General features: G+C 48.4%; 11 protein-coding genes across 12 annotated transcripts; 6 read left to right on the top strand and 5 right to left on the bottom strand.

The window, feature by feature from the left end:
- The first annotated feature begins 354 nt into the window (after nt 1-354).
- Mau2 (Mau2 sister chromatid cohesion factor) lies at nt 355-2,541 on the top strand. Its single transcript, XM_017143544.3, has 2 exons — nt 355-1,882; nt 1,946-2,541. Exons 1-2 carry the CDS (start codon nt 465-467, stop codon nt 2,430-2,432), a joined length of 1,905 nt encoding a protein of 634 aa, XP_016999033.1. The 5' UTR covers nt 355-464; the 3' UTR covers nt 2,433-2,541.
- LOC108058649 (zinc finger protein 436) lies at nt 2,450-4,780 on the bottom strand. Its single transcript, XM_017143546.3, has 3 exons — nt 4,589-4,780; nt 3,419-4,526; nt 2,450-3,361 (listed from the first exon to the last, which is right to left on the bottom strand). The coding sequence occupies exons 1-3, from the start codon at nt 4,706-4,708 to the stop codon at nt 2,700-2,702; spliced, it is 1,890 nt and encodes a 629-aa protein (XP_016999035.2). The 5' UTR covers nt 4,709-4,780; the 3' UTR covers nt 2,450-2,699.
- A 307-nt stretch (nt 4,781-5,087) lies between these two features.
- On the top strand, nt 5,088-5,959 carry LOC108058650 (thialysine N-epsilon-acetyltransferase). The gene is made up of 4 exons (XM_017143547.3): nt 5,088-5,243; nt 5,301-5,352; nt 5,413-5,488; nt 5,550-5,959. Exons 1-4 carry the CDS (start codon nt 5,169-5,171, stop codon nt 5,869-5,871), a joined length of 525 nt encoding a protein of 174 aa, XP_016999036.2. The 5' UTR covers nt 5,088-5,168; the 3' UTR covers nt 5,872-5,959.
- Nucleotides 5,877-10,897, bottom strand: SIDL (SIDL trafficking protein particle complex subunit 10). The gene is made up of 7 exons (XM_017143543.3): nt 10,808-10,897; nt 10,307-10,469; nt 10,028-10,251; nt 7,970-9,970; nt 7,287-7,901; nt 6,470-6,812; nt 5,877-6,221 (listed from the first exon to the last, which is right to left on the bottom strand). Exons 2-7 carry the CDS (start codon nt 10,329-10,331, stop codon nt 5,992-5,994), a joined length of 3,438 nt encoding a protein of 1,145 aa, XP_016999032.2. The 5' UTR covers nt 10,332-10,469; nt 10,808-10,897; the 3' UTR covers nt 5,877-5,991.
- Nucleotides 10,898-10,900: 3 nt separating this feature from the next.
- LOC108058713 (small G protein signaling modulator 3 homolog) lies at nt 10,901-13,923 on the top strand. Its single transcript, XM_017143634.3, has 3 exons — nt 10,901-11,036; nt 11,123-11,645; nt 11,700-13,923. The coding sequence occupies exons 1-3, from the start codon at nt 10,971-10,973 to the stop codon at nt 13,523-13,525; spliced, it is 2,415 nt and encodes an 804-aa protein (XP_016999123.1). The 5' UTR covers nt 10,901-10,970; the 3' UTR covers nt 13,526-13,923.
- Polr2G (DNA-directed RNA polymerase II subunit Rpb7) lies at nt 13,823-14,758 on the bottom strand. The gene is made up of 4 exons (XM_017143635.3): nt 14,624-14,758; nt 14,247-14,567; nt 14,046-14,183; nt 13,823-13,990 (listed from the first exon to the last, which is right to left on the bottom strand). Exons 1-4 carry the CDS (start codon nt 14,633-14,635, stop codon nt 13,940-13,942), a joined length of 522 nt encoding a protein of 173 aa, XP_016999124.1. The 5' UTR covers nt 14,636-14,758; the 3' UTR covers nt 13,823-13,939.
- Nucleotides 14,759-15,022: 264 nt separating this feature from the next.
- LOC108058746 (uncharacterized) lies at nt 15,023-17,593 on the bottom strand. The gene is made up of 3 exons (XM_017143682.3): nt 17,241-17,593; nt 16,873-17,071; nt 15,023-16,052 (listed from the first exon to the last, which is right to left on the bottom strand). Exons 1-3 carry the CDS (start codon nt 17,305-17,307, stop codon nt 15,098-15,100), a joined length of 1,221 nt encoding a protein of 406 aa, XP_016999171.2. The 5' UTR covers nt 17,308-17,593; the 3' UTR covers nt 15,023-15,097.
- A 110-nt stretch (nt 17,594-17,703) lies between these two features.
- Nucleotides 17,704-20,171, top strand: Caf1-55 (chromatin assembly factor 1 p55 subunit). Of its 2 annotated transcripts, none has more exons than XM_017143588.3 (3): nt 17,704-18,028; nt 18,084-18,641; nt 19,244-20,171. In XM_017143588.3, the coding sequence occupies exons 1-3, from the start codon at nt 18,007-18,009 to the stop codon at nt 19,951-19,953; spliced, it is 1,290 nt and encodes a 429-aa protein (XP_016999077.1). In that variant the 5' UTR covers nt 17,704-18,006; the 3' UTR covers nt 19,954-20,171. The 2 variants fall into 2 exon arrangements, with proteins under 2 accessions (XP_016999077.1, XP_016999076.1); XM_017143587.3 differs by having other exon boundaries at nt 17,706-18,028; nt 18,081-18,641.
- Art3 (arginine methyltransferase 3) lies at nt 19,407-22,056 on the bottom strand. The gene is made up of 3 exons (XM_044395636.2): nt 21,886-22,056; nt 20,986-21,826; nt 19,407-20,931 (listed from the first exon to the last, which is right to left on the bottom strand). Exons 1-3 carry the CDS (start codon nt 21,905-21,907, stop codon nt 20,238-20,240), a joined length of 1,557 nt encoding a protein of 518 aa, XP_044251571.2. The 5' UTR covers nt 21,908-22,056; the 3' UTR covers nt 19,407-20,237.
- A 678-nt stretch (nt 22,057-22,734) lies between these two features.
- On the top strand, nt 22,735-23,605 carry mRpS10 (mitochondrial ribosomal protein S10). The gene is made up of 3 exons (XM_070216373.1): nt 22,735-22,807; nt 22,868-23,094; nt 23,164-23,605. The coding sequence occupies exons 1-3, from the start codon at nt 22,799-22,801 to the stop codon at nt 23,417-23,419; spliced, it is 492 nt and encodes a 163-aa protein (XP_070072474.1). The 5' UTR covers nt 22,735-22,798; the 3' UTR covers nt 23,420-23,605.
- Nucleotides 23,606-23,705: 100 nt separating this feature from the next.
- Nucleotides 23,706-24,774, top strand: LOC108058681 (uncharacterized). Its single transcript, XM_017143589.3, has 4 exons — nt 23,706-23,929; nt 23,985-24,179; nt 24,245-24,485; nt 24,548-24,774. The coding sequence occupies exons 1-4, from the start codon at nt 23,706-23,708 to the stop codon at nt 24,686-24,688; spliced, it is 801 nt and encodes a 266-aa protein (XP_016999078.2). The 3' UTR covers nt 24,689-24,774.
- The last annotated feature ends 420 nt before the right edge of the window (nt 24,775-25,194 follow it).

Genomic DNA, 25,194 nt, shown 5'->3' with positions numbered 1-25,194 from the left:
AAGAAATATTTTGCATTCCCATTGTTTATTTTTTAATTATTTTTAAATTCGTTCTTTATTTAAACTAAAAAAGTCAAGAAAGGTAGTGAGCCTAGATTTTTTCGATCTTTAAAAATGCAGGCTTAAAACCTAATTCCAACTGGTTTATTTGATTGAATAATAATTTTTTTATCATTTAATTTTAATAAGTGAAACTATAAATAATTCAGTTAGATTTTAACCTCTAACCTCTAAATCGATTAACGATCTGTATATGGTGAATGAAAACCCAGTCACTGTTTTTTGAGAAAAGCGTGACTTGCACAGAGCCCCGCGACCGATAACCGCGAAAGCTTCTGCCACCACCAGCAGCACAGCATCACTTACCAACACTGGCAGCCAGCCACCACCGCCACCGAGCACAGTCGCGAATTGACAACAAAATTACGCGATAAACAAACCGAATTTGCTGTGCGCTGTCCGAAATGAGTGCGTCGGCCAGCACGTCGACGGCGGCGTCCCAGGACGCCTGCTACATATCGCTCCTTGGCCTGGCGGAGTACTTCCGCACCTCGCAGCCGCCGAACATCAAGAAGTGCATCCAGTGTCTCCAGGCGCTCTTCACATTTATGCCGCCCTCGAAGGTCGAGGCGCGGACGCACCTGCAGATGGGCCAAATCCTGATGGCCTACACGAAGAACATCGATCTGGCGCGCCAGCACCTGGAGAAGGCGTGGAGCATATCGGAGCCGCTGCCCAATTTCGATGTCAAGTTCGACACCGCCTCGCTGCTGGCCCAACTGCACCTGCAGACGGACATGAACTCGCACCAGGCGAAGGCGATGCTGCGCCGCGCCGTCGAGCTGTCGCAGCACAACGTCTACTGGCACTGCAAGCTGCTGCTCCAGCTGGCCCAGATCCATGCCAGCGATCGCGAGTACTCGCTGGCCTCCGAGCTGCTGGCCGTGGGCGCCGAAAGTGCCGACGAGGCGAGCGCCACGTACCTGAAAGTGCTCTTCCTGCTCTCCCGCGCCATGATCCTCATGATCGAGCGCAAGACCACCGATGTGCTAGCCCTGCTCAATTCCGCCGGCCAGATCATCGACAACAACATACCCAATCCACACCAGAAGGAGTACCTCAAGGTGTTCTTCCTGGTGCTGCAGGTGTGCTACTACCTCGCTTTGGGTCAGGTGAAAACGGTCAAGCCCAGCCTCAAGCAGCTGCAGATGTCCATACAGACGATAATGGCGCCAAATTGGCCCACGGACGAGGCGATTTTCGGGGCCAATCAGCTGGAGATGTTCGTGTGGCTGCCCAAGGAGCAGCTCTATGTCCTCGTGTACCTGGTCACCGTTTCGCACTCCATGATGGCGGGTTACATGGACAAGGCGCAGAAGTACACGGAGAAGGCGCTTACCCAAATCGAGAAACTGAAACAGCAGGAGGACAAGCCGATTCTCTCGGTGTTCAAGGTGATCCTGCTGGAGCATATTGTGATGTGCCGCATGGTGATGGGCAACCGGGAACTGGCCATACGGGAAATAGCCGCCGCGAGGGACGTCTGCCTGGCGGCACCGCAACGCAGCCTGCTGCGGCGGCACTCGGCGCAGCTGCACTGCCTCATCGGCCTGTACTCCATGTCCACCAGCTTCTTCGAGCACGCCGAGCGGCAGTTTGTCGTCTGCGTGGGCGAAACGAGTGAGCGGGACCTGAAGCTGTTCGCCAACCTCAACCTGGCGATCATTTACCTGCGCACCAAGCGCGAAACGGACCTCAAGCAGATCCTGGACGCCGTGTCCACGGAGAACACGCACACGTACAGCAGCCAAGCGCTGATGGGGGGCTTCTACTACGTCCAGGGCCTGCACGCCTTCCACAAGAACAGCTTCCACGAGGCCAAGTGAGTACAGTACTGAGAAATCTTTTAGGCGTATTGATAACTTTTTATCTTTTTCCTGTAAAGACGCTTTCTGCGGGAGACCCTGAAAATGGCCAATGCCGAAGACCTCAACCGACTGACCAGCTGCTCGCTGGTCCTCCTCTCGCACGTCTTTCTCAGCATCGGCAACTCAAAGGAGAGCATGAACATGGTGACGCCGGCCATGCAACTGGCCAGCAAGATACCCGACATCCACGTCCAGCTGTGGGGATCGGCCATACTCAAGGACCTGCATCGCATGTCGAAGGATGTGCAACACGAGAAGGATGCCTATGCCAACCACGTTAAATACTCGGAGAACCTGATTGCGGACCAGCGGAAATGCGTGCAAAGTGCGCACCACGAGCTCGTCAACTGGTTCCAGGGCGATCCGCCCGTGACAAGCGGTCCGCCTGCCTCCGCCGCCGCCGTCCTGCTCCTGCCCGACTCCTCCGTCGCAGCCTCAGTCGCCGTCATCGCCTCCACATCGGCAGCCATGCAGCCGGCGGCGCAGTACGGCCAGTTCTACTAGCAATGAGATGATGATGATGCAATGTACCATTTAAGCTTTTATTTTTATCTACGACCTAGCGACTAAGTTAAGACTAAAGATGTACTAAAGTTGTGAGTTTTGTCATAAACTGTGCTCCCCAGGGGAAGAAGAGTAGACGGAAATGTAAAGCAGACAAGTTGTGCTTGCTGTTTTGGTTGAACAGGAGTGACCTTAGAATATAATCAATTACTTGGTTATCTAAGAGATAAACATGGCTCCCACTGGTTGCACAGTTCCCTCATCCGCTTACAACATTAGCGCAGTCTCAGTTATCTCATTTAGATCCTCCTCGAGGGCTCCGCTTCCGTTCTCCTTGTTGCTCAGAAAGCTAAAGTGTACCAGCCGTTTGTCGTGCTGCTCGTGACCGGCCAAATGCGATCGCATGTCGGGCATCGACTTGAACTCCTCGCTGCACACCGGGCAAATGTAAATGCGATCGCCTTGATGGGTGCGCTGGTGCATCTGGCAGTCGCCGCGTTGCGTGAACGTCTTCGAGCAGAAGGGACAGACATACGGCCGCTCGCCAGTGTGCGTCCTTCGGTGGTTCTTCAGCACATTCAAAGCGGTGAATCTCATGGGGCACAGATCGCAGGCGTAGGGCCGCTCGCCAGTGTGCTTCCGTTTGTGCTTGGCCAGCGAGCAGCTGGTGGTGAACCTGGCCAGGCACACATCGCACTCGAAGGGCTTGTCGCCGGTGTGGGTGCGGGCGTGCGAGGCGAGCTCCGCCTTGGTGACGAACGAGTGCGGGCACAGCTCGCACTTGAAGCTCTTCGTCTCCGAGTGACGCAGCTTGTGCTGGCGCAGATTGGCGTTCTGGGTGAAGCTCTTGCCGCAGATGTTGCACAAAAAGGGCTTCTCGCCGGTGTGGATGCGCATGTGGTCGCGCAGCGTGGACAGCATGGTGAATACTAGAAATTATTTAATAATAATTAAAAGGTTCCCCCTTAAATCCGCATTTAGCTTACCCTTCTGGCAGACGTTGCACTGATTGCGCAGATTCCTCTTGTGGCCCTGCACCAGGTGCTTGCTCAGTTGCTCCTTGGAATCGCACTGCATTCCGCACTCCTGGCAATTGTGAGCACCATGACTGGCCTGGTGCTCGGCCAAGTGATCCGGCGACACGAAGACCTTTTCGCACTCGTTGCACTTGAAATTCCGGTTGATGCAGCCCTTTTGGCGTCTGTGGATCATCAGGGATTTCTCCAGCGCAAAGCCCGCATTGCAGCGATCGCAGTGATACTTTAGTTCAGGTGTTAGAGGTGCAGATGCTGCTGCTGCTCCTCCGACTGCATTCAGGGATTTGCGCTGTGTTCCCAAGCGAAGCTGCTTGGAGGGAGAAGGTGATTCCGGCGTGGCCGGCACGTCCTGCTTGACCACTGCCCGCCGGCGAGAAGCTCTTTTAGTCGGCGGCGACACTTCCTCTTTGGGACTCGCAGGATTCTCTTCCTTTTCGCCCTGCTGCTGCGTTAAGAGCTTGGCGGCGCTCTTTCTGGTGGTCACCTGCGGAGCGGCCACTGTGATGACCTCCGCTTCGTTGTCGACGCCCTCGAAAATGGCCAGGTTACATTCCCGGATCTGCTGCTCCAGCTCGTTGTCATCATCGCCCGCCTCGTAAATCACATTGGTTTGGGTGAACACCACCTGCTTTTCGTCCTTCAAGCTGCCTGGGTGAACCTGCAGGATGAGGCTGGTGGTCTTCTCGACGGGCTCATCGGGCAGCTCGTAGTCAAAGACCTCGCCCTCGCCGTCGTAGTCCAGATCCACCGAAATCGTCGACTTGACCAGGCTGGTGTTCTGTTCGGCATCCGTGGTGGCCACCGCCTCCGTTTGCACGGAGGCAGTGCATCTGCTGGGCTCCCAGCCGGTCGTCTGCACAGCCTGATCCGCCGTGGACACCGGACTAGCGATGGACACCTTGTTTTCCGGCTCCGGCTCCTCGGGCAGGGCATTCGGCAGCAATTGGCGCAGGGTGCGACTGGAGTTCTCGCACTTGATCTTGAAGGTGTAGCACCTGGAGATCTCACTCAGGCAACCCAGGCACACTTTCTGCGGGAGATTGTCGTTGCGGCGAGGCTGGAAAACAAAGGATTAGTCGGATTAACATGGAAATCCAGCTGACTGAGAACCGCGCTCACCTTGGTTTTCGTGAAATCCCGGATCATGTCAGCCAGGCAGCTGCCCGATCCGCCGTCGTAAATGGACAGAAAGGGTTCCGTCGAGCTCAGGCAAGTCAAGCAAATCTTGTCCACATCCATTTCGCGACGCAATCTCAAGCCAATCTCCAAAAAACAAAATAAAACAATTAAAAAATTAGTGGTATGGCTGCAGTGCGGTCTGGAGAAAATACCTATGTAAATAAGATGAACCTGGTCACACCTTTATTGCTCTTGGCGGTTCTTTTTTATTTCGAAAATAATTTTCAGAAGTTGATTGGAAGTTATGATATCGGTTTTTAAAGCCGTTAATTGCAAACTATAATTATTTTTAATACATTTTTTAGCTACATGATCTGGAACTTGGAAGCTATAGCTTTTAGAACTTGGTTCAAGTTTTTTTTTGATTTTTCTTTAATTCAAATAAGTAAATATAAGCTTATAATCAGCTTTAGATTTAGTCACTAAAGTATCGCTCATCTCTATAGACTTCAAGTACTTGATAAAGATAAGCTCTTTCAGCCACAATCAGTAGCATAACTTAATTGTATAGATTGAAATTATGTCGAAATCAGAGGAGTTCACATTTAGGCGTGCTCAAGCTGAAGATATTAAAGATGTGCTTTCCATGATTCAGGTTAAGACTAATAGGATTCCCATTTGATGAAGTTTATAATTTTTACATTTTTGGCAGGAACTGGCGGATTTTGAGAAAATGAGCAATGGACCCCAGCTTACCGAAGAGGGTAGGAAAATAAATATTTTTAAATATGTAGTCACCAACTAAAATATATTTTACCCATTAGACCTTAAAAGAGATGCTGGACTAACTGGAGGCCAGGAATATTGTGAAGTCTACGTGCTTATAGACAATGCCACAAGGTAACATTTACAAATATTTGGTAAGATAAAAGCGAACAAATAAATTTCTTTACTTTTTTAGCCAGGCGATTGGCTACTCCATTTGCTACAAGGCCTACTCCACGTGGCAGGGTCGCTACTTTTTCGTCGAGGACATCTATGTGCGTCCAGAGCACAGAAAACGCGGCGCCGGCAAGCGAATCTTCCTGGAAGTTTCCGCCCGTGCGGTGGAGCTTCAATGCCCGCGGCTTGAATTCAATGTGCTGGAGTGGAACCCCGCCCGAAAGTTCTACGAAAGTCTTGGAGCTGTGGACTTGACAGCCAAAGAGGGGTGGCACTACTACCGCGTTGAGGAACAGCAGCTGTCCAAATTGGCCAAGGATCTATCTGCTTACAAATCTTGATTAAATTCTTTTTTAAATTTTTACTACTTCACAGTAGAAAGATAAATAATTAATAATACTTGACCACAGGTCATATATGCTACGAGTACATTGCAATTGTTTTATATTCTATTTGGCTTCTCACTGATCCCCGGCCACACTGGCTATGACATGGATCTGCATGCTCTTCGTGGAGTTGTAGACCTGTCCGGGCGGAAAGGGATGCACCTTGGAGTGGGCATCGGTCTTGCTTTTCCCCCCAGCCGTGTACTTTGATAGTCGGATGCTGGGCATGGGCAGGAATCCCGTACTCAACGGCATCACATCCAGGGATATGGAATGACTGTCAACGTCTTTCATGGACACGACACCTAAAAAGGTTCAGTTGCAAAACATTAGTCGGGTGATCACAGAATTTAGATCATAAAAGTTAGGCAAATTTATGTTTTAATGTTATGTGTTTCCAATTAAAAGCAAGGGCATATCTAGTTAGTGCTACGTGTGTCCTACACCAGAGAACTTACCCATATCTTATAATGCAAAAGTGATTCGTGTGTAGAGAAATCAGAATTAAATCATAAGCAAAGACAGGCGGAAAAGTAAAAGGACTCCAACTCACCCGCTGAGCGACCGCAGACGGCCCACAGATTCTGATCGTTGAGCACCTCGTACATGAGATCCGTGTAGGGATTCTCGTGGACCTTGGTGATCTTCAGGTTCATGTTGCACACGGTGCGCAGGCGGCACAGCTCATTGGGTTCCAGCTGCGCCTGCAGCTTAAAGAGCGTTGTGTAGTCCACCAGATCGAAGGCGCATCCATAGGTTCGCCACACACCGGTTTGCGAAAGCGGCGCGTATTTGATTACAAAGTGCACCTTAACGACGGGCAACTCGTGCTCGGTTTTGAGGGGCTCAACTTGGATCTCATACAGAAAAGTGACAGTCAGCGATTTGTAGATTTCCTAAAAGATAAACCATAAGTATCTGTATTAGAGCGCTTCGTGAATAATTCAATTTTTGTTTTATCATAGTATGCCATGCAATTTCTGATTGGTTTAATTCAATTCTATGTGAAATAAATTGAATGTTTTTCTAATTCATTTCGAATTGAATGAATAATTTGTATGATTTTTTTGAAATTTCCAGATTTTCTTTGAGTTTTATTTTGAGAACAAAAAGTGAAAAAATTTTAACAATTTTAACTGCTTGGAAAATAAAATTCATGCAGATTAAATCACATGATGATGGCACTTTCTTCTTCAAAAGAAATTGTCGTTTGAATTATTTCGGAATTTATGACATTCATTCATTCAATTCTATCTATTAAACTCAAAATTCTAATTAATTCATTCATATAAAAAAATTCAAAATATTTTATGGAATCCATTCATGGAGGGCTCTAATCTGCACAAAACATTCGACCGCTTTTCACTTACAATGGGCTGACTAGGCTCTGGATTAAGGTCCAACAGTTGCACTCCGGGAACATCGCACTTGACCTGAGCATTCTGCAAAAGAAGATGCGCATCCAGGCCCTTCATGATCACCTGCAGGAACTTCTGAGTGCCGCATGTGTGAAGCCGACAGGTGGCCTCCATGGCTGGTTGAAAATCAACGGGGATGGGCAGCTCAGTTCGCGACCACGGACAACTGAGGGCAATGTGATGCTCGTGGTGCTTGGACACCTTTCGGCCCGGCATATCGGTGAGCACCTCCAGTGGAATTTTGCGTTCCTCGAACGATTTGAATTGCACCAGCGGCACTTGAAGCAGACTCTCAAAGGATGCATCGTCATTGTAGGCTGCTTCATCCGTGTTATTCCGCGCCTGTCGTATCCGTAGATTCTTGGAACAACGCAGGGTGATCTTGGCATCCGGCGGAAAGATGAAACTGCCACCGGAAACATTCAAGCTAATGGGCTGCACTATTCCAGCAATTAGGGTTTTGAACTCCAGCGAAGCACTCGCCGGCTTGGTGCTGATCTCAAAACTGGGCGGTGTGAAAGGCAGCTGTTCCGACAAGAACTCTAGACTGGACATGCTAACGCAGAGCTAATAAAGATACAGAAAGAAAGTGTTAAACTTCTGACTAAGAACGAGAATCCTATATAAGGACATACCTGTTTGAATTGCCAGCTGCCCACTCTCGTAGCCTTTGCCTTGAGTTCGATTAGGTTTACGCCCGGTTGCAGGGCAATGTTCTCCGCCTGCACAAAGTTGGTGAAATCCGCCTGGACACTGGGCGATAGCTTTCTCTTAGTACTGCTGGTACGTCGAACGGGTTGCTTGCTCTTGGGCATGTCGCAAGACACGGCGGCAGAATGGAGGCGATTGTCCTGTTTGTAGACTAGCTGAAGCGAAACTTTTAAGCGCGAAGTGGACTCCTTGACCTTAACAGGAGATGGAGCAGCAGACAGACTGACATTCTCCATGGCCATTTCCAAAGAAGCCGCTTGCAACTCATAGCAAAGCTTTATATTTTCAGCCACAATCCCACGCGGATAGAGACTCTCCACTTTCAGCTGCACCAGGATGTAGTCATCCTGTATAATAGGTTTCTGGTTAACAACCTCGATGTCGAGCACCCGAAAGTGATCTTCCAGCACACAAAAATTGGCATTCTCCATGGACGGCTGTGCCGATAGAGTCGTCTTTAGGGTTTTCAGCGACTTGAGAAACTCGTCGAAGTAGAAGGTTCGCACCAAAGTTTCCAGTTCGGCGCAACAGGAAATGGAGCTGCAGGTCTTGGTGTAGGCCAACGAATCGCCCATCTTGCGGTAGCAGTTGGCCAACTCAAGCAGCGTTTGGGAGCTCAGCATGTGCCAGTTCTCCGCCTTCAGTTCCCTCAGAAGATCCGTGAAGAACCCAACAGCCTTATGTGGTTCGTTTAAAGCACAATAGAAGTTGCCCAGATCCAGGCCCACCAAACGAGCCGATCGCAATCGGGCCACATGCTTGTACGTACTGATGGCGAGTTCCGCCAGCTCCAAGTAGAGTTTCTGGAAGGCCTGATTTGAGCCCAGGGCCTCCTTTAACTGCTCGGCAGCCGATTTCTTGGGCTTTCGATTCGGCGAACGTTCACGGAGCTGAGGAGTAGCCTGCAGGAATTGATGTTGCTCCGGCGGGGCGTCTCCTATTCCCGACGACAACTGCACCACTATGTGCAGCTGCTCCGAAGTGGGCGTACAGCCGGGCAGCAGTCCGCACAACTTGCCCAACTCATAGAGTTTGTCCTTGGCCAGGTTCCAGATGGGAGCGCAGTGCTGGAAGCACGTAACCTCGTTGGGCTCCATGGCTTGCTCGCAGAGCTGCAGAACCTCCAGAGCGCAGACGAACTCCCAGCACCAGAGAGCGCCCTCCTGGCACTCCAGCTTAATGAATTCCACCTCGCGCAAGGTGGAGAAGAGAAAGTTGAGGAGTCTCTTGGCGATCTCCGGGATGTCGTTGCAAGTGAGCAGTAGATAGGCTTGCCGTTCGAACAGATAGTTGCGGAATTCCAGCAGGGAAACGCCCTCGTCGCGTATCTTGTTTCGCATCTCGAATCTATCCGGTCTGGTTAGGCAAATGCCATGAAAGGCGTCCAGAGGCCGACGAAAGTGGTTCAGCCACTGCTGCTTCTCGTTGAGCCCGGTGTGCGTGATGAACTGTGAGAACATGGCGTCCAGTTCATCGTACTGTATCAGCGCCTCTGTGGGCAATTCCAGCTTTTCGAAGATCAGTGCCAGATCCTCCTGCATGAAGAAGTACTGCCGGAAGTCCCAGCCATCCGCATTCCGCTTCTCCCGTTTGCTGCGTATGAGTTCCTCGTACTTTACAATATTGCGATTGTAGCTGGTGAGCATTAGGAAGCGGATGCGCTGCACCAGGCAGCGGAAGGATTCCGTCGACTTCTGCTCAAACTTGGCTGGATTCAATACAGAGATGCAGCGATCGTCGTTCTTGCTGCCAAAGTCCAGGCGTATCTTGTCCAGGACAGTGGTGCGTGGCATGAAGTTCTTGGTCTTTCGCATGTCCAGTGTCTCCACCAAGAGAATCATCCAGTCCGAGATGCCATAGCTGGTCAGGATCTTTAGCCAGGCATCGATCTCCTCCCTGATGGTGCCCTTGTAGGTGTCCACGTCCTGGAAAATATTTAGTTCGGGGTGATTATGGGATTCCTTTACCATTGGCCAACTCACATTGCATTCGGTGACGAAGATGTGCAGTATTGGGTGCTCCAGGATGCTCCAGTCACCCTGCTTGTACTTGTCCAGCGGCGCCACATTGAACTGCTGCGTCTGGGCCTCCAAGCGAACGTGTTTCGTGGGGCGTTGGAAAGTGCGTCGCCACTCGCAAGTGTCCAGGGGAATGGCGTTCAGGATCTGCGACTCCAGCGAGCGGAACAGCGGGCACGAGCCAGAATCTGTGGGTAAAATCATTTAGGTTTACATGCCTAGGAAATATGGTTTATAACTCACAAGTAATTATGGGCTTTATCTGCATTGTTTTTGTATATTTTTGTTTATTTCATTGGATAAACGAAAGCCACCCTACAATCGCGGCCAAACAGCTGATTAGAAAGCGAGGGCGTGGGAATCGATTGTGTTTCGATTATTTGCTATCAGTTATCGGTTGTCCAAGCTTTATTTAAAATTATGATTTCAAAAGTGATAAATGAAATGAGATGCCTCTTAAAACATATTTAAGCGTCATTAAATAGTTTATTACACCAAGTTCGAGATATTTCTGAGCAATCAACAGGTGTTTCTTAGTAGCCCTAATCAAGGGCGTAGCCAAGAGGGGTTAACAATTACATTAATTAAGAATAGTAAACAAAATGGTTGTTGCAACTGTTAAGACTTTCTATATTAATTTTAATTAAAGCTCAAGTTTATTGTTTCTTTAATAAATATTTAAATAAGCTACACCCCCTTTCCCACGCCCCTGTCTGCGTTGGCTTGGCTAAAAATCGATACCACCCACTGTCGCCTATCGAACAGCTGACGGTGAAATCTGGTTTGGAAGCCAATTGGAAACAATGAAGAAATAATATTTGCGCGTAACACGCCAACAAAATACACTCGCGGGACACTTTCACTGAATGCTCGACCAGGACACGAGCGGAAACTAGCTGGCCCCACAATGGACATGGCCAGGAGCATCTTTGGCCGCGACCACGAGGGTTACGTGGGCCGTGAAGAGCATACGGTGGGTGCAAATTGACCAGAAAAGATTGCTTATCATGGTAATTAATATTTATCGTTCCACCTTTGCTAACTGCTAACTGCCAACAGCGCAAACTGCAGAACCTGGGCTCCGAAGACGATTTGGGCGAGCTGCCGCCCATGATGGAGGAACTGAGTGTGGCCGATGGCCTGCGTCCGAATCCCGGGGGGCCATTCTCCGCCCTCACTGCCTCAATGTGGCCGCAGGAAATCCTGGCCAAGCTGGGCGGCGGCGCCGAACTGGCCTCCGGGCCAAACGATCAGCCGGAGTACCGCTTCGATGAGTTCGGCTTCCGGGTGGAGGAGGAGGACGGACCGGAGCAGAGCTCCAACAAATTGCTCAGCATCCCGTTCGTGGAGGACGCCCAGCAGCGGCTGCAGTGGATTGCCCACCTGGAATTTTCGCACAACAAGGAGGCCACCGAGCTCAGCTGGGAGCATGTGGACGTGATGCTGCCACGCACCGAAAAACTGCGCAACATGGTCCGCCAGGGCATCCCACACACCCTGCGCGCCCAGATGTGGATGCGTCTGTCTGGAGCGCTGGCCAAGAAGCAGAAGAGCGAGACCAGCTACCAGGATATAGTCAAGGGTAGGATATAACACTTGAATAATATAATATATTAATATTCTTTTATTTTCCTAGCCTCCAGCAACGACCAGCTGATGACTTCGAAGCAAATTGAGAAGGATCTCCTGCGCATCCTGCCCACCAATGCGTGTTTTAGCAATCCCAACGGAACGGGCATTCCACGACTGCGGCGTATACTAAGGGGCATTGCGTGGCTCTTCCCGGACATCGGCTATTGCCAGGGCACCGGAGTGATCGTGGCCTGCCTGCTGCTCTTCATGGAGGAGGAGAACGCCTTCTGGATGATGGCCACCATTGTGGAGGATCTGTTGCCGGCTTCCTATTACAGTTCCACTCTACTGGGCATCCAAGCTGATCAGCGCGTGATGCAAACGCTCATTGCCAATTACCTGAGCAGCGTGGACGAGTCGTTGAGGAAGCACGACATCGAATTGTCACTTATTACGCTTCATTGGTTCCTTACCCTATTCGCAAACGTGGTGCACATGAAGATCCTGGTGCGCATCTGGGATTGGTTCTTCTACGAGGGCTCCATCGTGCTGTTCCAGCTGACGCTGGGCATGCTCAAGGTGAAGGAGCAGGATCTGAAGCACTTGGAGAACTCGGCACAGATTTTTAACTCGCTCTCCGACATTCCCGGCGAAGTCACCGACGTCGAAGTGCTTTTCCGCCAGGCTTTGGAGGTGGGCGGCTCGCTTAGCCAGACGGTAATCGACACCCATCGTCGCCGGCACCTGGCCTATCTCATGGCGGATCAGGGCCACCAGATAGGAAACCCCGAGGCTGCGCCCAATCTTCCCAAGCAGCAGCTAGCCCGGCGACAGGTGCGCAAGAGCAAATCCATCCTGGAGGCCTTTCTCTTCCGCGGTGACGCCAGCGAAGGGGATCAGTTGAAGAACAAGAACATACGGCAAACCGAGATCCTGGTGGACCTAAGAGAGGCTATTCTTAAGGTGGGTCGTCATTTTATTACCATTGAACCCAAGTTGTCCGGCCACATCCAGCTGACGGCCAACTACAGTAGCGAGTCGCACTCCAAGGACCACGAGAACTTCATCAATGTGGCGAGGACGCGAAAGCGACGGGCCAAGGCTTTGCACGACTTTGAGCGTCACGATGACGATGAGTTGGGCTTTCGGCGGAACGACATCATCACGATCATCAGCCAAAAGGACGAACACTGCTGGGTGGGTGAGCTGAACGGCCTGCGCGGCTGGTTTCCGGCCAAGTTCGTTGAACTGCTGGACGAGCGGAGCAAGCTGTACACTTCGGCGGGCGACGATGCCATTTCGGAGACAGTGACGGACCTGGTGCGGGGCACTTTGGCGCCGGCAATCAAGGCCTTCTTAGAGCACGGCATGAAAAGGCCCACCTTCCTGGGCGGACCCATCCATCCCTGGCTGTACATCGAGGAGGCGGCCACCCGGGAAGTGGAGAAGGACTTTGAGTCGGTCTACAGCCGCCTGGTGCTGTGCAAAACGTATCGACTGGACGAAGATGGCAAGGTGCTGACGCCCGAGGAGCTGCTTTACCGCTGCGTCCAAGCCATCAATCAGACGCACGACGATGCCCACGCCCAGATGGACGTAAAGCTGCGCTCGCTCATCTGCCTGGGCCTCAACGAGCAGGTGCTGCATCTCTGGCTGGAGGTGCTGTGCGCCTGCCAGGAGGTCGTCCAGAAGTGGTACCACTCGTGGAGCTTCATCGACTCACCCGGCTGGGTGCAGATCAAGTGCGAGCTGCGCATATTGTCGCAGTTTGCCTTCAATCTCAACCCCGACTGGGAACTGCCGCCGAAGCGCGGCAAGGAGTCGCAGCCGCTCAAGGATGGAGTGCGGGACATGCTGGTGAAGCACCATCTCTTCTCGTGGGATCTGTGAAGCTCGCCCGCGCCTTGTACAATCAACCGCGTATCCCGTATATCTCATCGCTCCCCCTCTCGTTTCTATAATTTCCATGTGCAATCGCAATCCGCTTTTAAGTACTTCTTTCTGTTGTCGTACGCCTAACTTAAGTGCTTTACCATAACGATCTTTAGCTGTAACTACTACTTTAAATCGCCCTATGTATAGCTCGAGCCGTTTGTTTACTTAATGTCCATCCATTACTATAAAAACCTAGACCACACCAATCTACTAAATTACAAATGTAACGTACCTTTAAATTGAAATCAAATCTTATAAAGTACATACATATTTATTACTATATACACATAGATGTTTAGCTGTCTAAATGCATTTCATTAAAGTTTAATATATATATTTAAATTGTACACAAACCGGATGTATTTTTCTCTAGTTGCAGACCAATCCCAAGTAGTCGTCCATCAAGGTGCCAATGGCGAACTAAGAGAAATGTAAACTTGAGATGGGGAAAAACTGGTGTTAAGGGAAAACTTACGATTCCTGTGGCATCCACACGGGTTCCCACAATCTTGAGGCGAATTTTATCCTCTCCGGAGATGACCACGTCCTCATCTTTGCTCTTGTAGCAGGGCGGATTACCATTTGGACAGAATTGCATGTCGGCGGGAATAGACTAGACGAGATTACACGTTAGTAATGCAAGATTCTAAGATAATAACTATGTTTTTTAACCCACATGATGCGAGATGAAGCAGGACAGTGGACCGATCTCCGCAAACATGCCCACTTTGTTGATCTGCTTGACCACCGCGTCCAGCACTTCGCCCTTGAAGGGCCGAAAGACGATGGCTTTGTACTTCACCGGGTACACCACGAATCCTTGGCCCGGCTGAATGACACCGGATCCGATCTGGTCTATCGTCGTCACTGCTATCACGAATCCGTACTTTCCCGTGCAGGTGCCCTCCACCTCGGAGTAGAGTTTCTGCTTCACGGTCTCCAGCAGCTGCGGGCCAAAGTAGCGTGGATGCAGCAGGATCTCGTGCTCTAGGGATATCTACGATGGTGGAGGGTTACTTAGTACTTCCTTGACTCCTTAATAGCTTTACTCACGTGGTAAAACATGGCTAATTGTGGTTTTTTAGTTAAAAACTAAAATAAACAGCCGGAATAAATAAAAAGACGCCGCCACTCAGTGTGGCCAAACTCGGCGATGCAAAATATACCAAATATGAGGGAGTTTGCCGCCAATAATGAGAACCATCTGCTTAGGGCGGGAAATTTGAAAATAATATCTTTAAAAATAACTTTTCCCTAAATTCATAAAATTTTTCCGATTAAAAATTAGCAACCACTTTTTTCCCAAAAAGCCTAGCGTATTTATTTATAAACTACACAATCTAATCATCTTTGAGGCCCAATGTAAAGTCTTGGGAAATTTAAAAATATAATTTGTAAAAAGAACTTTGCTTTAAACTCATAAAATCTTTCTGAATAAAAATGATAGACAACTTTTGTTTCCCAAAACGCCTAGCGTATTTATTGATAAATTACCTACACTCTAAAATTCACTATAAACTACACAATCTAATCATCTTTGAGGCCCAATGTAAAGTCTTGGGCCTCCCCTCCGTTCCGAAAGATGCGCACATAGGCGGACTTGAAGCCAAACTTCCAAATGGCGATGTAGGGCAAGTAATAGGTCAGCACGTCCACCAGCCAGACGCGGAAATTAAAGTACCATCGCACCAGGGCGTACCTGTGCAGGTAGGTGACTATGAAGAGGCCGTAGCTAACGATAAATCGATCCCACCAGCCCATGTCGTAGTAGTACAGCTTCTGCTGCGGATCCTGCTGCACTCCGTTGTCATGATCGAAGCTAAAGTACTCGTAGCCCTTGACGCAGGCCAGTCGCTTGGCGAAGAATATGTTGGCGTCCACCGAGAACATGGTGTTCATATGCCAAAGGCCGTTGATCAGCGCCTCTGTCATGCGGTAGAAATCCTCGCCGGTGTTGGCCAAAGCTGGTTCGTAAACCTTTCGCATCACAATGTCCAGGCGAAGCTTCGATTCCGCCCAGTTGCTGCCGCAGATGTTGTACTCCTCCTTGATGCCCAGCAGATGGCCCAGCACACGCCACATATGCGTGGTGGCCTCCAGGAAGTCCTGGTCATTGAGCTTTATGCGATGGGCACCCATCGTTATGAAGCCAATGAATCCGAACTGCGTCAGGGCCAAATCCTTCTGGGTGATCTGGCCAGCTCCTCTGCGGGCACAGGCATGACTGGAGCGACTGTGTGCCTTCCTCACGGCCGCTATGCTGGTCCAGAACTTGCTGCCACGGTCCAAAATGCTGTAGTTGTACCAGGCTTGCGTGTGGAAAATAGTGCGCACATAGCGACGGTAGGCCGTGAACGCTGTCGAGGATTGGCGTGTGCACGAGAGCACCCGGAGAATCGAGGGAACGGCTAGCACCGCAATTAGGCCTGCCAGCATTCCGGCGTTCATCACGAAGCGGTACTTGCTGAAGTAACTCTGACCACTGTAAAATAAAAAGGGTGTTTATTACTCAATCAAGTTATTCAGAATGGATAATACATACATCAATTATGTAAGATTTATAATTGTTTCATATAGTTGCCCGTTTTACATTTACATTTTGAGCAAGGATTTTAATACTAACTAATTTTAAAATTTGAATAATAAATTTAGTATCTTATTTATATGAAAGCATTTTTTTAAAAACTTTAATTGTTTTTTATTGAGAATTCAGGAAATTTTAAGGAATTATTTTTTAGCAGTTTCGATTAGTTTCCCATTTTACATTTACATTTTGAGCAAGGTTTTCAATACCAACTATTTTTAAAATTTTCATTAAATATTTAGTATATTACTTATATGGAAGCATTTTTTTAAAAACTTTAATTGTTTTTTATTGAGAATTCAGGAAATTTCAAGGAATTACTTTTTAAACTGTTTGGAATAGTTTTACATTTTACATTTACATTTTGAGCAAAGATTTCAATAGTAACTAATTTTAAAATTTTCATTAAATAAAATGGGAGAATTTCGTAAAATTTTTTATTTATCTAATTGAGAATTCAAGGAAATTTCAAGGAATTATTGGTACTCCTTATTAGTTGGATTTAGATATTAAATGTTAAAAGCAATAAAACATGGATAATTTAACTATATAAACTTGTACTTTTTTAATACTTGTTGCTTTCTAAGCTGTGCTTGTTAAATATAGTTTATGATCGCACATTTTACCACCACGTATTTTCCACATTTTTAAATGCCTTATGTAGTATACTTTCAAGTTTATACTTAAAACCCATTGGACAATTAGTCACGCAACTTACCGCCTGAATAGCTGCTCATCGTACCATGGAGGTAGTTCCAGATCTGCCCCGCTGTCGCCCTCCTGACTGCCGTCCTTGAGCAGGTGCTCCAGATAGTCCTCCGGGTTATCCAGATCGAGGAGGCGTTCCTTTGCCCCCGCCCCCGCTGCATTATGACCATCTTTGGAGTGCGCCGCTGACTGCATTTTCCCACTGGCCCCTGGAAAGTGATCAAAGCGTTCGAAGAAAACGAGCTTGAGGGCCAAATTCAGATTACACAAGTGAAAGATAGAAGAAAGAAGAGACAAACAAAACCGTCGGCGTGCCAAGAGAGAAAGTTTTTCTTCGGGCCCGATGGCCAATTGAAAGCGAATCCCCTGTGCACTTACACGTCTCACAGTCCGTGGGGTCGGGCATTTTAGATGAGCTGCTACTGTTCGATCCATCAACCTGCATGTCGGCCCAATTATTGCTTGTTAAACTATTTAGCAAAATCACCAGTTTAGCTCGTTATGTGCAAAAACATTTTACACCCACAAAGGGGGGGAGAATTGCGATGGCTGTGAATCACGGCTGCCCCGCGTCGTTGCGGCCAGGGAACTGAACTGCAGCTGCCGCAGAGGCCCCAACAAATAGTAATCGTAAGCCGGTCATTGGCGCGTAAACAGGTTTCGAACCATTAAAGCTGATAACGAATTTAGTAAACTTTGTTTATGCAATTGGGTGTGATAGCACATGCAACCGTTGAAATATACCATTGGGCTGTAGGAAAATATACTAAAAAATCACAGTCACTGCTCACACCGTGACTTTGCTATCGTCATCGCTATCGAACATGGCAGCTCCGCCGGCAATCGCTTGCATTGCATCTCTATCTCCGACGACGCGCTTGCAAAAAAAAAGAGGAAATTAGACATTTCCAATTTTGCGCTGACGTTACGCCGTTAAAAGTGTCTTTGCCCAGCGAGAAACTTATTATACGCTTACCTCTTTGACTTTCGGTCAAGTGTCGGTTGCGCAGGCTTCGAGTCCGCAGCGGGTTTCATTAGTTTCCGTGCACACGTTTTGCCGCTTCGGCTTTTGTTTTGGCGCCCGAATTTTTCGGCTGCCGACTTCAGACGCAGACTGAGAAATTTCGTGCCAAGAAGCCTCGAAATGGTGGATCGCAGCGACAATGGTAAGTAGAGCACGGGGTTTGCTAATAGCAGTCTGTAACCCACGTCCTTTAGCAGCGGAATCCTTCGACGACGCCGTCGAGGAGCGCGTGATCAACGAGGAGTACAAGATCTGGAAGAAGAACACGCCGTTCCTCTACGACCTGGTCATGACGCACGCCCTCGAGTGGCCCTCGCTGACCGCCCAGTGGCTGCCCGATGTGACCAAGCAGGACGGCAAGGACTACTCGGTGCACCGGCTCATCCTGGGCACACACACATCCGACGAGCAGAACCACCTGCTCATCGCCAGCGTCCAGCTGCCCAGCGAGGATGCCCAGTTCGATGGCTCGCACTACGACAACGAGAAGGGCGAGTTCGGCGGCTTCGGGTCGGTGTGTGGCAAGATCGAGATCGAGATTAAGATCAACCACGAGGGCGAGGTCAACAGGGCGCGCTACATGCCCCAGAACGCCTGTGTGATCGCCACCAAGACGCCGTCGAGCGATGTCCTGGTCTTCGACTACACCAAGCATCCCAGCAAGCCGGAGCCATCGGGCGAATGCCAGCCCGACCTGCGGCTACGAGGCCACCAGAAGGAGGGCTACGGCCTCTCGTGGAATCCCAACCTCAATGGTGAGTACTGTACTTAGGGATAAAGTCTATTGAGTTTATCACAGATAATGCATTGATATACACAGAAAGAAAATAACATTTCGATGTGGTACTTAATAGTACAGACATATGGGCACAAGACAATATGTCGCTCGGACATTTGCACACCTTTAAAGTTGAAAAAAAAAATGGATTTTCTTTTCACTCTTACACAGCTCTATTTTGTGTAAAAATCTTGATTTTTTACCACTTTTAGTTTTTAAGATATCGTTAAAAAAACAGCATTTATTTCCTGTATTTCTTTACCTCTATCCCTCAATTGCTTGCTGTTTTGCTTAAATGAAGCATTATTTGCTTAAATAAATGAAGCATTCAGTACAGAAAAATGACACATAGATATAATTATTTTTTTTTACTTTTTTCAAACATTTTATTTTAATTAAAACTGAATAAATCTAGAATACATCCCGATTAATCAGTAATAACCTATGAACATGATAACAACTATGTAAATTTAAAACGTATTTAACCTTACTTAGGGAATACTATCTCCAAAAGGTAGAGAAATTTATAAATCTTGTATAACTAGTATTTCAACAATTCAAATATTCCGATCCTTACAGGCTACTTGTTGTCGGCCTCCGATGATCACACCATCTGCTTGTGGGACATCAATGCCACGCCCAAGGAGCACCGGGTGATCGATGCCAAGAACATCTTCACCGGACACACCGCAGTCGTCGAGGACGTCGCCTGGCATCTGCTCCACGAGTCTCTGTTCGGCTCAGTGGCCGACGACCAGAAGCTGATGATCTGGGACACGCGCAACAACAACACCTCAAAGCCCTCGCACACGGTGGACGCCCACACGGCCGAGGTCAACTGCCTGAGCTTCAATCCCTACTCGGAGTTCATCCTGGCCACTGGATCGGCCGACAAGACTGTCGCCCTGTGGGATCTGCGCAATCTGAAGCTGAAACTACATTCCTTCGAGTCGCACAAGGACGAGATCTTCCAGGTTCAGTGGTCGCCGCATAACGAGACCATTCTGGCCTCTTCCGGCACCGACCGGCGCCTGCATGTCTGGGATCTGTCCAAGATCGGAGAGGAGCAGAGTTCGGAGGATGCTGAGGACGGACCGCCCGAGCTGCTCTTCATTCACGGCGGCCACACGGCCAAGATCAGCGATTTCTCCTGGAACCCCAACGAGCCGTGGATAATCTGTTCCGTGTCCGAGGACAACATTATGCAGGTGTGGCAGATGGCAGAGAATGTCTACAACGACGAGGAGCCAGAGATTCCCGCCTCCGAACTGGAAACCAACACCGCTTAAAGCATCTGTTCCGCGTCGCGTAACTTTACACACCCTAAATTGCAACAGAAACCGATTATGTTTTGGCCGTGCCCGATGTCCAGCTATCCAGCCTAAATGGCAATGGGTACTCATTTTAATTTATATATATTTACATATTTTTAAAAATTAATTAAGCTCTCATTTGTCAGCAGAACGTACGATCTACGAATCTTTAATTAAAAATGATTTGAAAAACCCAGACGTGTAGTTATTTTCAAATCTCAAAGGTTTCCATCGTATTTATTATGTTCTATTCGAATACATTAAACTACCATGTATTTGTGCTTTTTGCCAAATACTTCTATATCCACACTGAGTGCTCTGATGTCCTCCTTATGCCTTCTCGATGTGATTTTTCCCTTGATGACGTCTCCCTCTTTGACATTCTGTGGCTGGTCAATGAAGAAAACCGTCTGCTTCCAATGGGTGGGCGTCGCAGTTGGTGATGTGCTGAACTCGACGGCGGAGGGCAGTTCAAAAAGCGTATCAAAATAGCCCACAAAGGCGGATAATCTACCCGCTTTCGTGACCTTCAAGCTAAACTGATGACTAAAGTTGGGATAGTTAAGATCTACGGTCATTATGTCAAAGTTTGCTATCTGTTCGGGATCCGTTAGCATAAATTCAGGGTCCACCACCTCCATGAGCGGCTCCTCGATGGAACGCTTGCGCAGATCGCTCATGTCCACCCCGTAAACGTTGGACCAGAACTCGACTTGCTCGGCATAAAGCGTATCGTTGCCGTAGCCCAAAAGGCTGAGGGTGCAGCGACTGGGCAGGATGATGCCATTGGGGTTAAGGTGATGCTCGCGGGCATAGATAATGCTGTCCAGCATGGACTCGTACAGCAGGAAATAGCCCATCCACTCGGAGATAATGATGTCGTATTTCTCCTCTGGCAGATCAGTATCCTCCAGCCGTCCCTTAATCAGCTGAACATTCTCCACTTTGTTTTTTCTGAAGTAAATTGGATTGAAATCATATAATATAAAAAAGGGTATGTTTATTTACCTGATGATATCCATGGCCGTGTACACGATTTCAGAGTTGTCTATACCGACGACGCGGGCAGCTCCCGCCTTGGAGGCGAAGATGGAGAGGATTCCCGTGCCGCAGCCCACATCCAGTACTGTCTTGCCACGAACAACTGCCTCGTTTTGAAGCAGGGATGCGCGATAGGTGCTGGTTCGCACCTTATCGCTCAGCATTTCGTGGTGGATGCCAAAGTGCGAGTAGCTTTTGAAGTACTCGTTGTCCAGGCTGGGATTGTTACGCGGTACGGAATTGCTGGAACCCTTGGGTTCGACGTCACTGTGGACCTTCTGCAGCAGCTCCTTGTAGTCGTTGCGCATGCGTTCCATGTCCTCGTTGGCCTGTTGCAGCAGTTGGGATTGCTCTGCAATCCGCTGCTGCAGCTCGGGCAAAGTAGCCTGGGCCGGAGTGGCTGTATCTGTCCTGAGGACTTCATAGTCGTAGCACAGCCAGGGCTCGTAATCTCCCGGCTTGAGGTACTTCTCATCCTGCCACACCGCCTGCTCCGCGGAGAGCAACTGCTCGGCGCTGATCTGGCTGGCTCTTATGTAGTTTATCAGTTTGATGAAGGAATACTGGTCCATTTGGAATTTCCGCTGAAGCTGCGACAGATTAACCTTGTGCCGGGCGTCCAAATGGTCGATGGCAGTCGATATATTTGGGGAGGTTTCGGTGCAAAACAGACAAACGGTCGGCTCCTCGCCCTCATCCATTGCCTCATCCTCGTCGTCGTCTATATCGTCGTACTCATCCTCGTCGGAGCTGGAATTGGCAGGCTCCTCTGGTGCCTCCTTCTGGGGCTCCTCCTCCTTGGTGGTGTCTGAAATGTGTTCGAGTATTCTTTATAATTAATCTTTCACAGCTTTGGCGTACTCTCACCTTTGACCTCGGTGTCTTTCATGCTAGCTGTGCCTGCAACTCCTTTAGTCCTGCTTCTGGAGTCCCAAAATAAAATGTGTTGACAATGACCACAAGTTTAAAAACGTTAACTAAAATATCACACTTTTTACGCGGCGCCAGCACGTGCGGAATTTCAAGAAAGGAAATCTCCTAACGCGATTTGGTATATTTAATAGGTTTCTTTACAGGGTATCATAGGGGATATATTTTAAATATGAAATATAAAAGAATATTTTATTTTTTTATATATTGATGCCAACAATGATATTTATGAATGAAAAAATAATATTTTGTTACAAATTTTTAGGGGGATTCCCTAAACTGTTGAATTGCTGAATTGTTGAAAATTCAACAACAAATTTCAGCAATTAAGGGAACGACCCAAAATGTTTCCTGTTGAATTTTCAAACAGCTGTTATTTGTTGAAAAATTTCACGGAACTTAAAGCATGTAAAATTTGATTTATTATTGCTAGTTACTGTCTAAAAGTGTTACCAAGGTAAAAAGAACCACAAATATGCTTTCAAAGTTTATTTTAAAATAAATAATGCGTACTGGTGATACTAAAATGTTACAGAGTTGCCACGACTTTTAAAAAAAGGTGACAACTCTGGCTTTTCAGCAATTCAACAAAATTTTCAGCAGCCCCGAGGCTGATGAATTGCTGAAATTTCTGAAAGTTGACTTTGTATGGAACAGCTGATTAACAGCTGACCAAAATTCAACAATTCAGCAATTCAACAGTTTAGGGAATCCCCCTTTTATAATACAGGGTATGTTGGGTGCTTCACAAATATCTTAAAGTTTATGGTATTTTCCAGTATTATTAAAAAGGCGTTAGGTTCATTTTAGCTGTTGGCGCACTTGCATAATTCTAGTTGTAAATAAAAATATGTTGCAGGTATTTAATCCCAATTTATTAAAGAAAACACGAATTAAACAACTAAACTTATATTCCCAGGCGCTAAAGACTCTCCGCTGGGCACAGCCAGTGCGGGCGCTATCCTCCGTGGCCACCAGTTCAGGTACTCAGGCGAATCTTGCATCGGCGACACCCGCTCCACAGCCGGATAAACTCTACAGCAAGCTGGAGATTGAGCTGCGGGGGATTGACCCGGCGGTTCTGAAGAGCTACACCTGGTTCGCCACCACGGCCGCCGATCACCTGGGCATTGAGAAGGGCAAGTGGTAAGAGGGGGCTACTATATCCACTTTCTGGAAGAGATCTCTTTTAAACATAACGTAATCCCCCTGCAGTTGGTCACCCCGCAAGGCGCACCACGAACGGATGACGCTCCTGAAGTCGGTGCACATCTACAAGAAGCATCGCGTGCAGTACGAGGTGCGAACCCACTTCCGCTACATGAACTTCCACAAGCTGACGGGCTCCACGCTGGACACCTTCCTGGAGTACATCGAGCGCAACCTGCCCGAGGGCGTGGCGCTGCAGGCTTCCCGGACGGAGCTGCAGCAGATCCCGGAGCATCTGCGCCAGCCGCCGGAGCAGGTGTAGCCAAAAGCATAGTTATAATAATAGTAGTTTCAGCAGGAGCTTGAAGATTAGGCTGATAAGCAAACAGAAGCACCGGCAGTCGGCCTCGTTAATCGGCCGAAATCGGGGCCCCGTCCGAGATTAGCGAAGATAAGTGTTTGGCAAAAATATTGAAATAAACGTCGTATCTTGACACACGCAATGGGATCCACTTGAAGAGTGAGCAAACAAAATCGGGGCGGGCGCGCGCTGGCTCCGCAGTAGCTACTCCAAGCCGAACGGAAGCGAATCAATCAGCAGGAGCAGAATGCAGCGGGCACAACAACTCACTTCCAAGGTCCTGCTGGCCACGGCCATCCTCTACGCTTGCTTGGCGCCCGCTGCCTGCATTTACGAGGACACGATCCAGAGTTTCCTCAACGAGTTTCGCATGCGCATGTGCCATCCCATTCCGAATCTGGGACTGCCCGCCTTGGATCCACTGCAGCTGGGTCCTGCCGATACAGAAGTGAACAACAAATACCTGGTGGAGTAAGCTATGGCTAGCATATGTCAAAGGAGAGGTGCTAAATCCTTCCGCTTTCAGCTTCACGGGGTCCATCGACAACTTTCAGTTGCACGGTCTGTCCGACTTCGATGTTCCCGTCCTCACCTTAAACTTGGTGCCTGGTCTGAAGAACACCATTAACGTCACCTTTCCACTCACGCACTTCGAGTCCTTGTACACCTCCAAAGGATCACTGGCCTACATCCTCAACCTGGCCGGCGATGGCAATGCCGCGTAAGGAGAATCTTTTCGAGAGCAGTTGTAGGGCAACTTTCTAACCTTCCACTCTATGCCTTCAGAACCTCTATCACAAACTTTTCCGTCCTCGTTACCTTTCGCTTGAGATCCGTGTCGCCATTGGCCATATCTTCCCTGCAGATTGAGATGCAGTTGGGAAATCTATGGATAAACTTTGACAACCTGATGGAGGAGGAGCGTATCACTGAATTTATCCATGCTCTGGTCAACGAAATGGGCGTGGAACTGCTCGGCGACATCTGGGACTATGGACAGGATACGGTGATCGCCAAAGTGCAGACGGTGGGTTAACCTAGAGGTTATCAGGAAGCAAAGACTTACCGTATATTTTCTCTACTTTCAAGGCTGTTAACAACTTTTTGGGTCAGTACTCCCTGACGGATATTATCCAAATCATAGTTGGAGGAGGCGGCGGCGAGGAAAGTGCACCCATTTTCGAGGGCGTGGAGCCCGACTGCAAGCTGGAGGCCAGCACAAGCAACTAAGACTGAAATCTGATGAAATACCCATTATCTTATATAAGCCACTATTTAAATTTAGCCTAGAAAATATACGTACGTTTAGATTAATAGATGACAATGGGTTGGCACTTGAAATGATACGATTTATGGACCGTTTGACGTTTCTGTTGTGTTTACTTATCAATGCGATAGGGATAAGTCGGTAACAACGTCCTCATTGAACCATCAAAAGCCCATTTGCATTCAAATCCGTCCGTTATCAGCTCCGGTATTCCCGATAGCGCTTTCGACAAAGGCTCTTACTACCTGTGAATACCGAATAATCGGTGTGGGGTCGCGATAAGCCTTATATTTATAGCCGTTTATTGATTTATGGCTGGTTTGCCGGATTATAAACTTGCAGTGGGTCGAAGCTAAGGAATGTTCACCATAATACTTACATGTTTACAAAGGTAGTTTATCATTTAATGTAACCCAGTTCCTCACAATCAAGCTCATAAAACTAAAACTCCGTAAGCAACATTTTCGGG

The sequence above is a fragment of the Drosophila takahashii genome, chromosome 3R (assembly GCF_030179915.1).
Source record: "Drosophila takahashii strain IR98-3 E-12201 chromosome 3R, DtakHiC1v2, whole genome shotgun sequence".
NCBI lineage: Eukaryota > Metazoa > Arthropoda > Insecta > Diptera > Drosophilidae > Drosophila > Drosophila takahashii.
The sequence above is the reverse complement of the archived record's forward strand: the minus strand, read 5'-3'. Positions and strand labels throughout refer to the sequence as shown.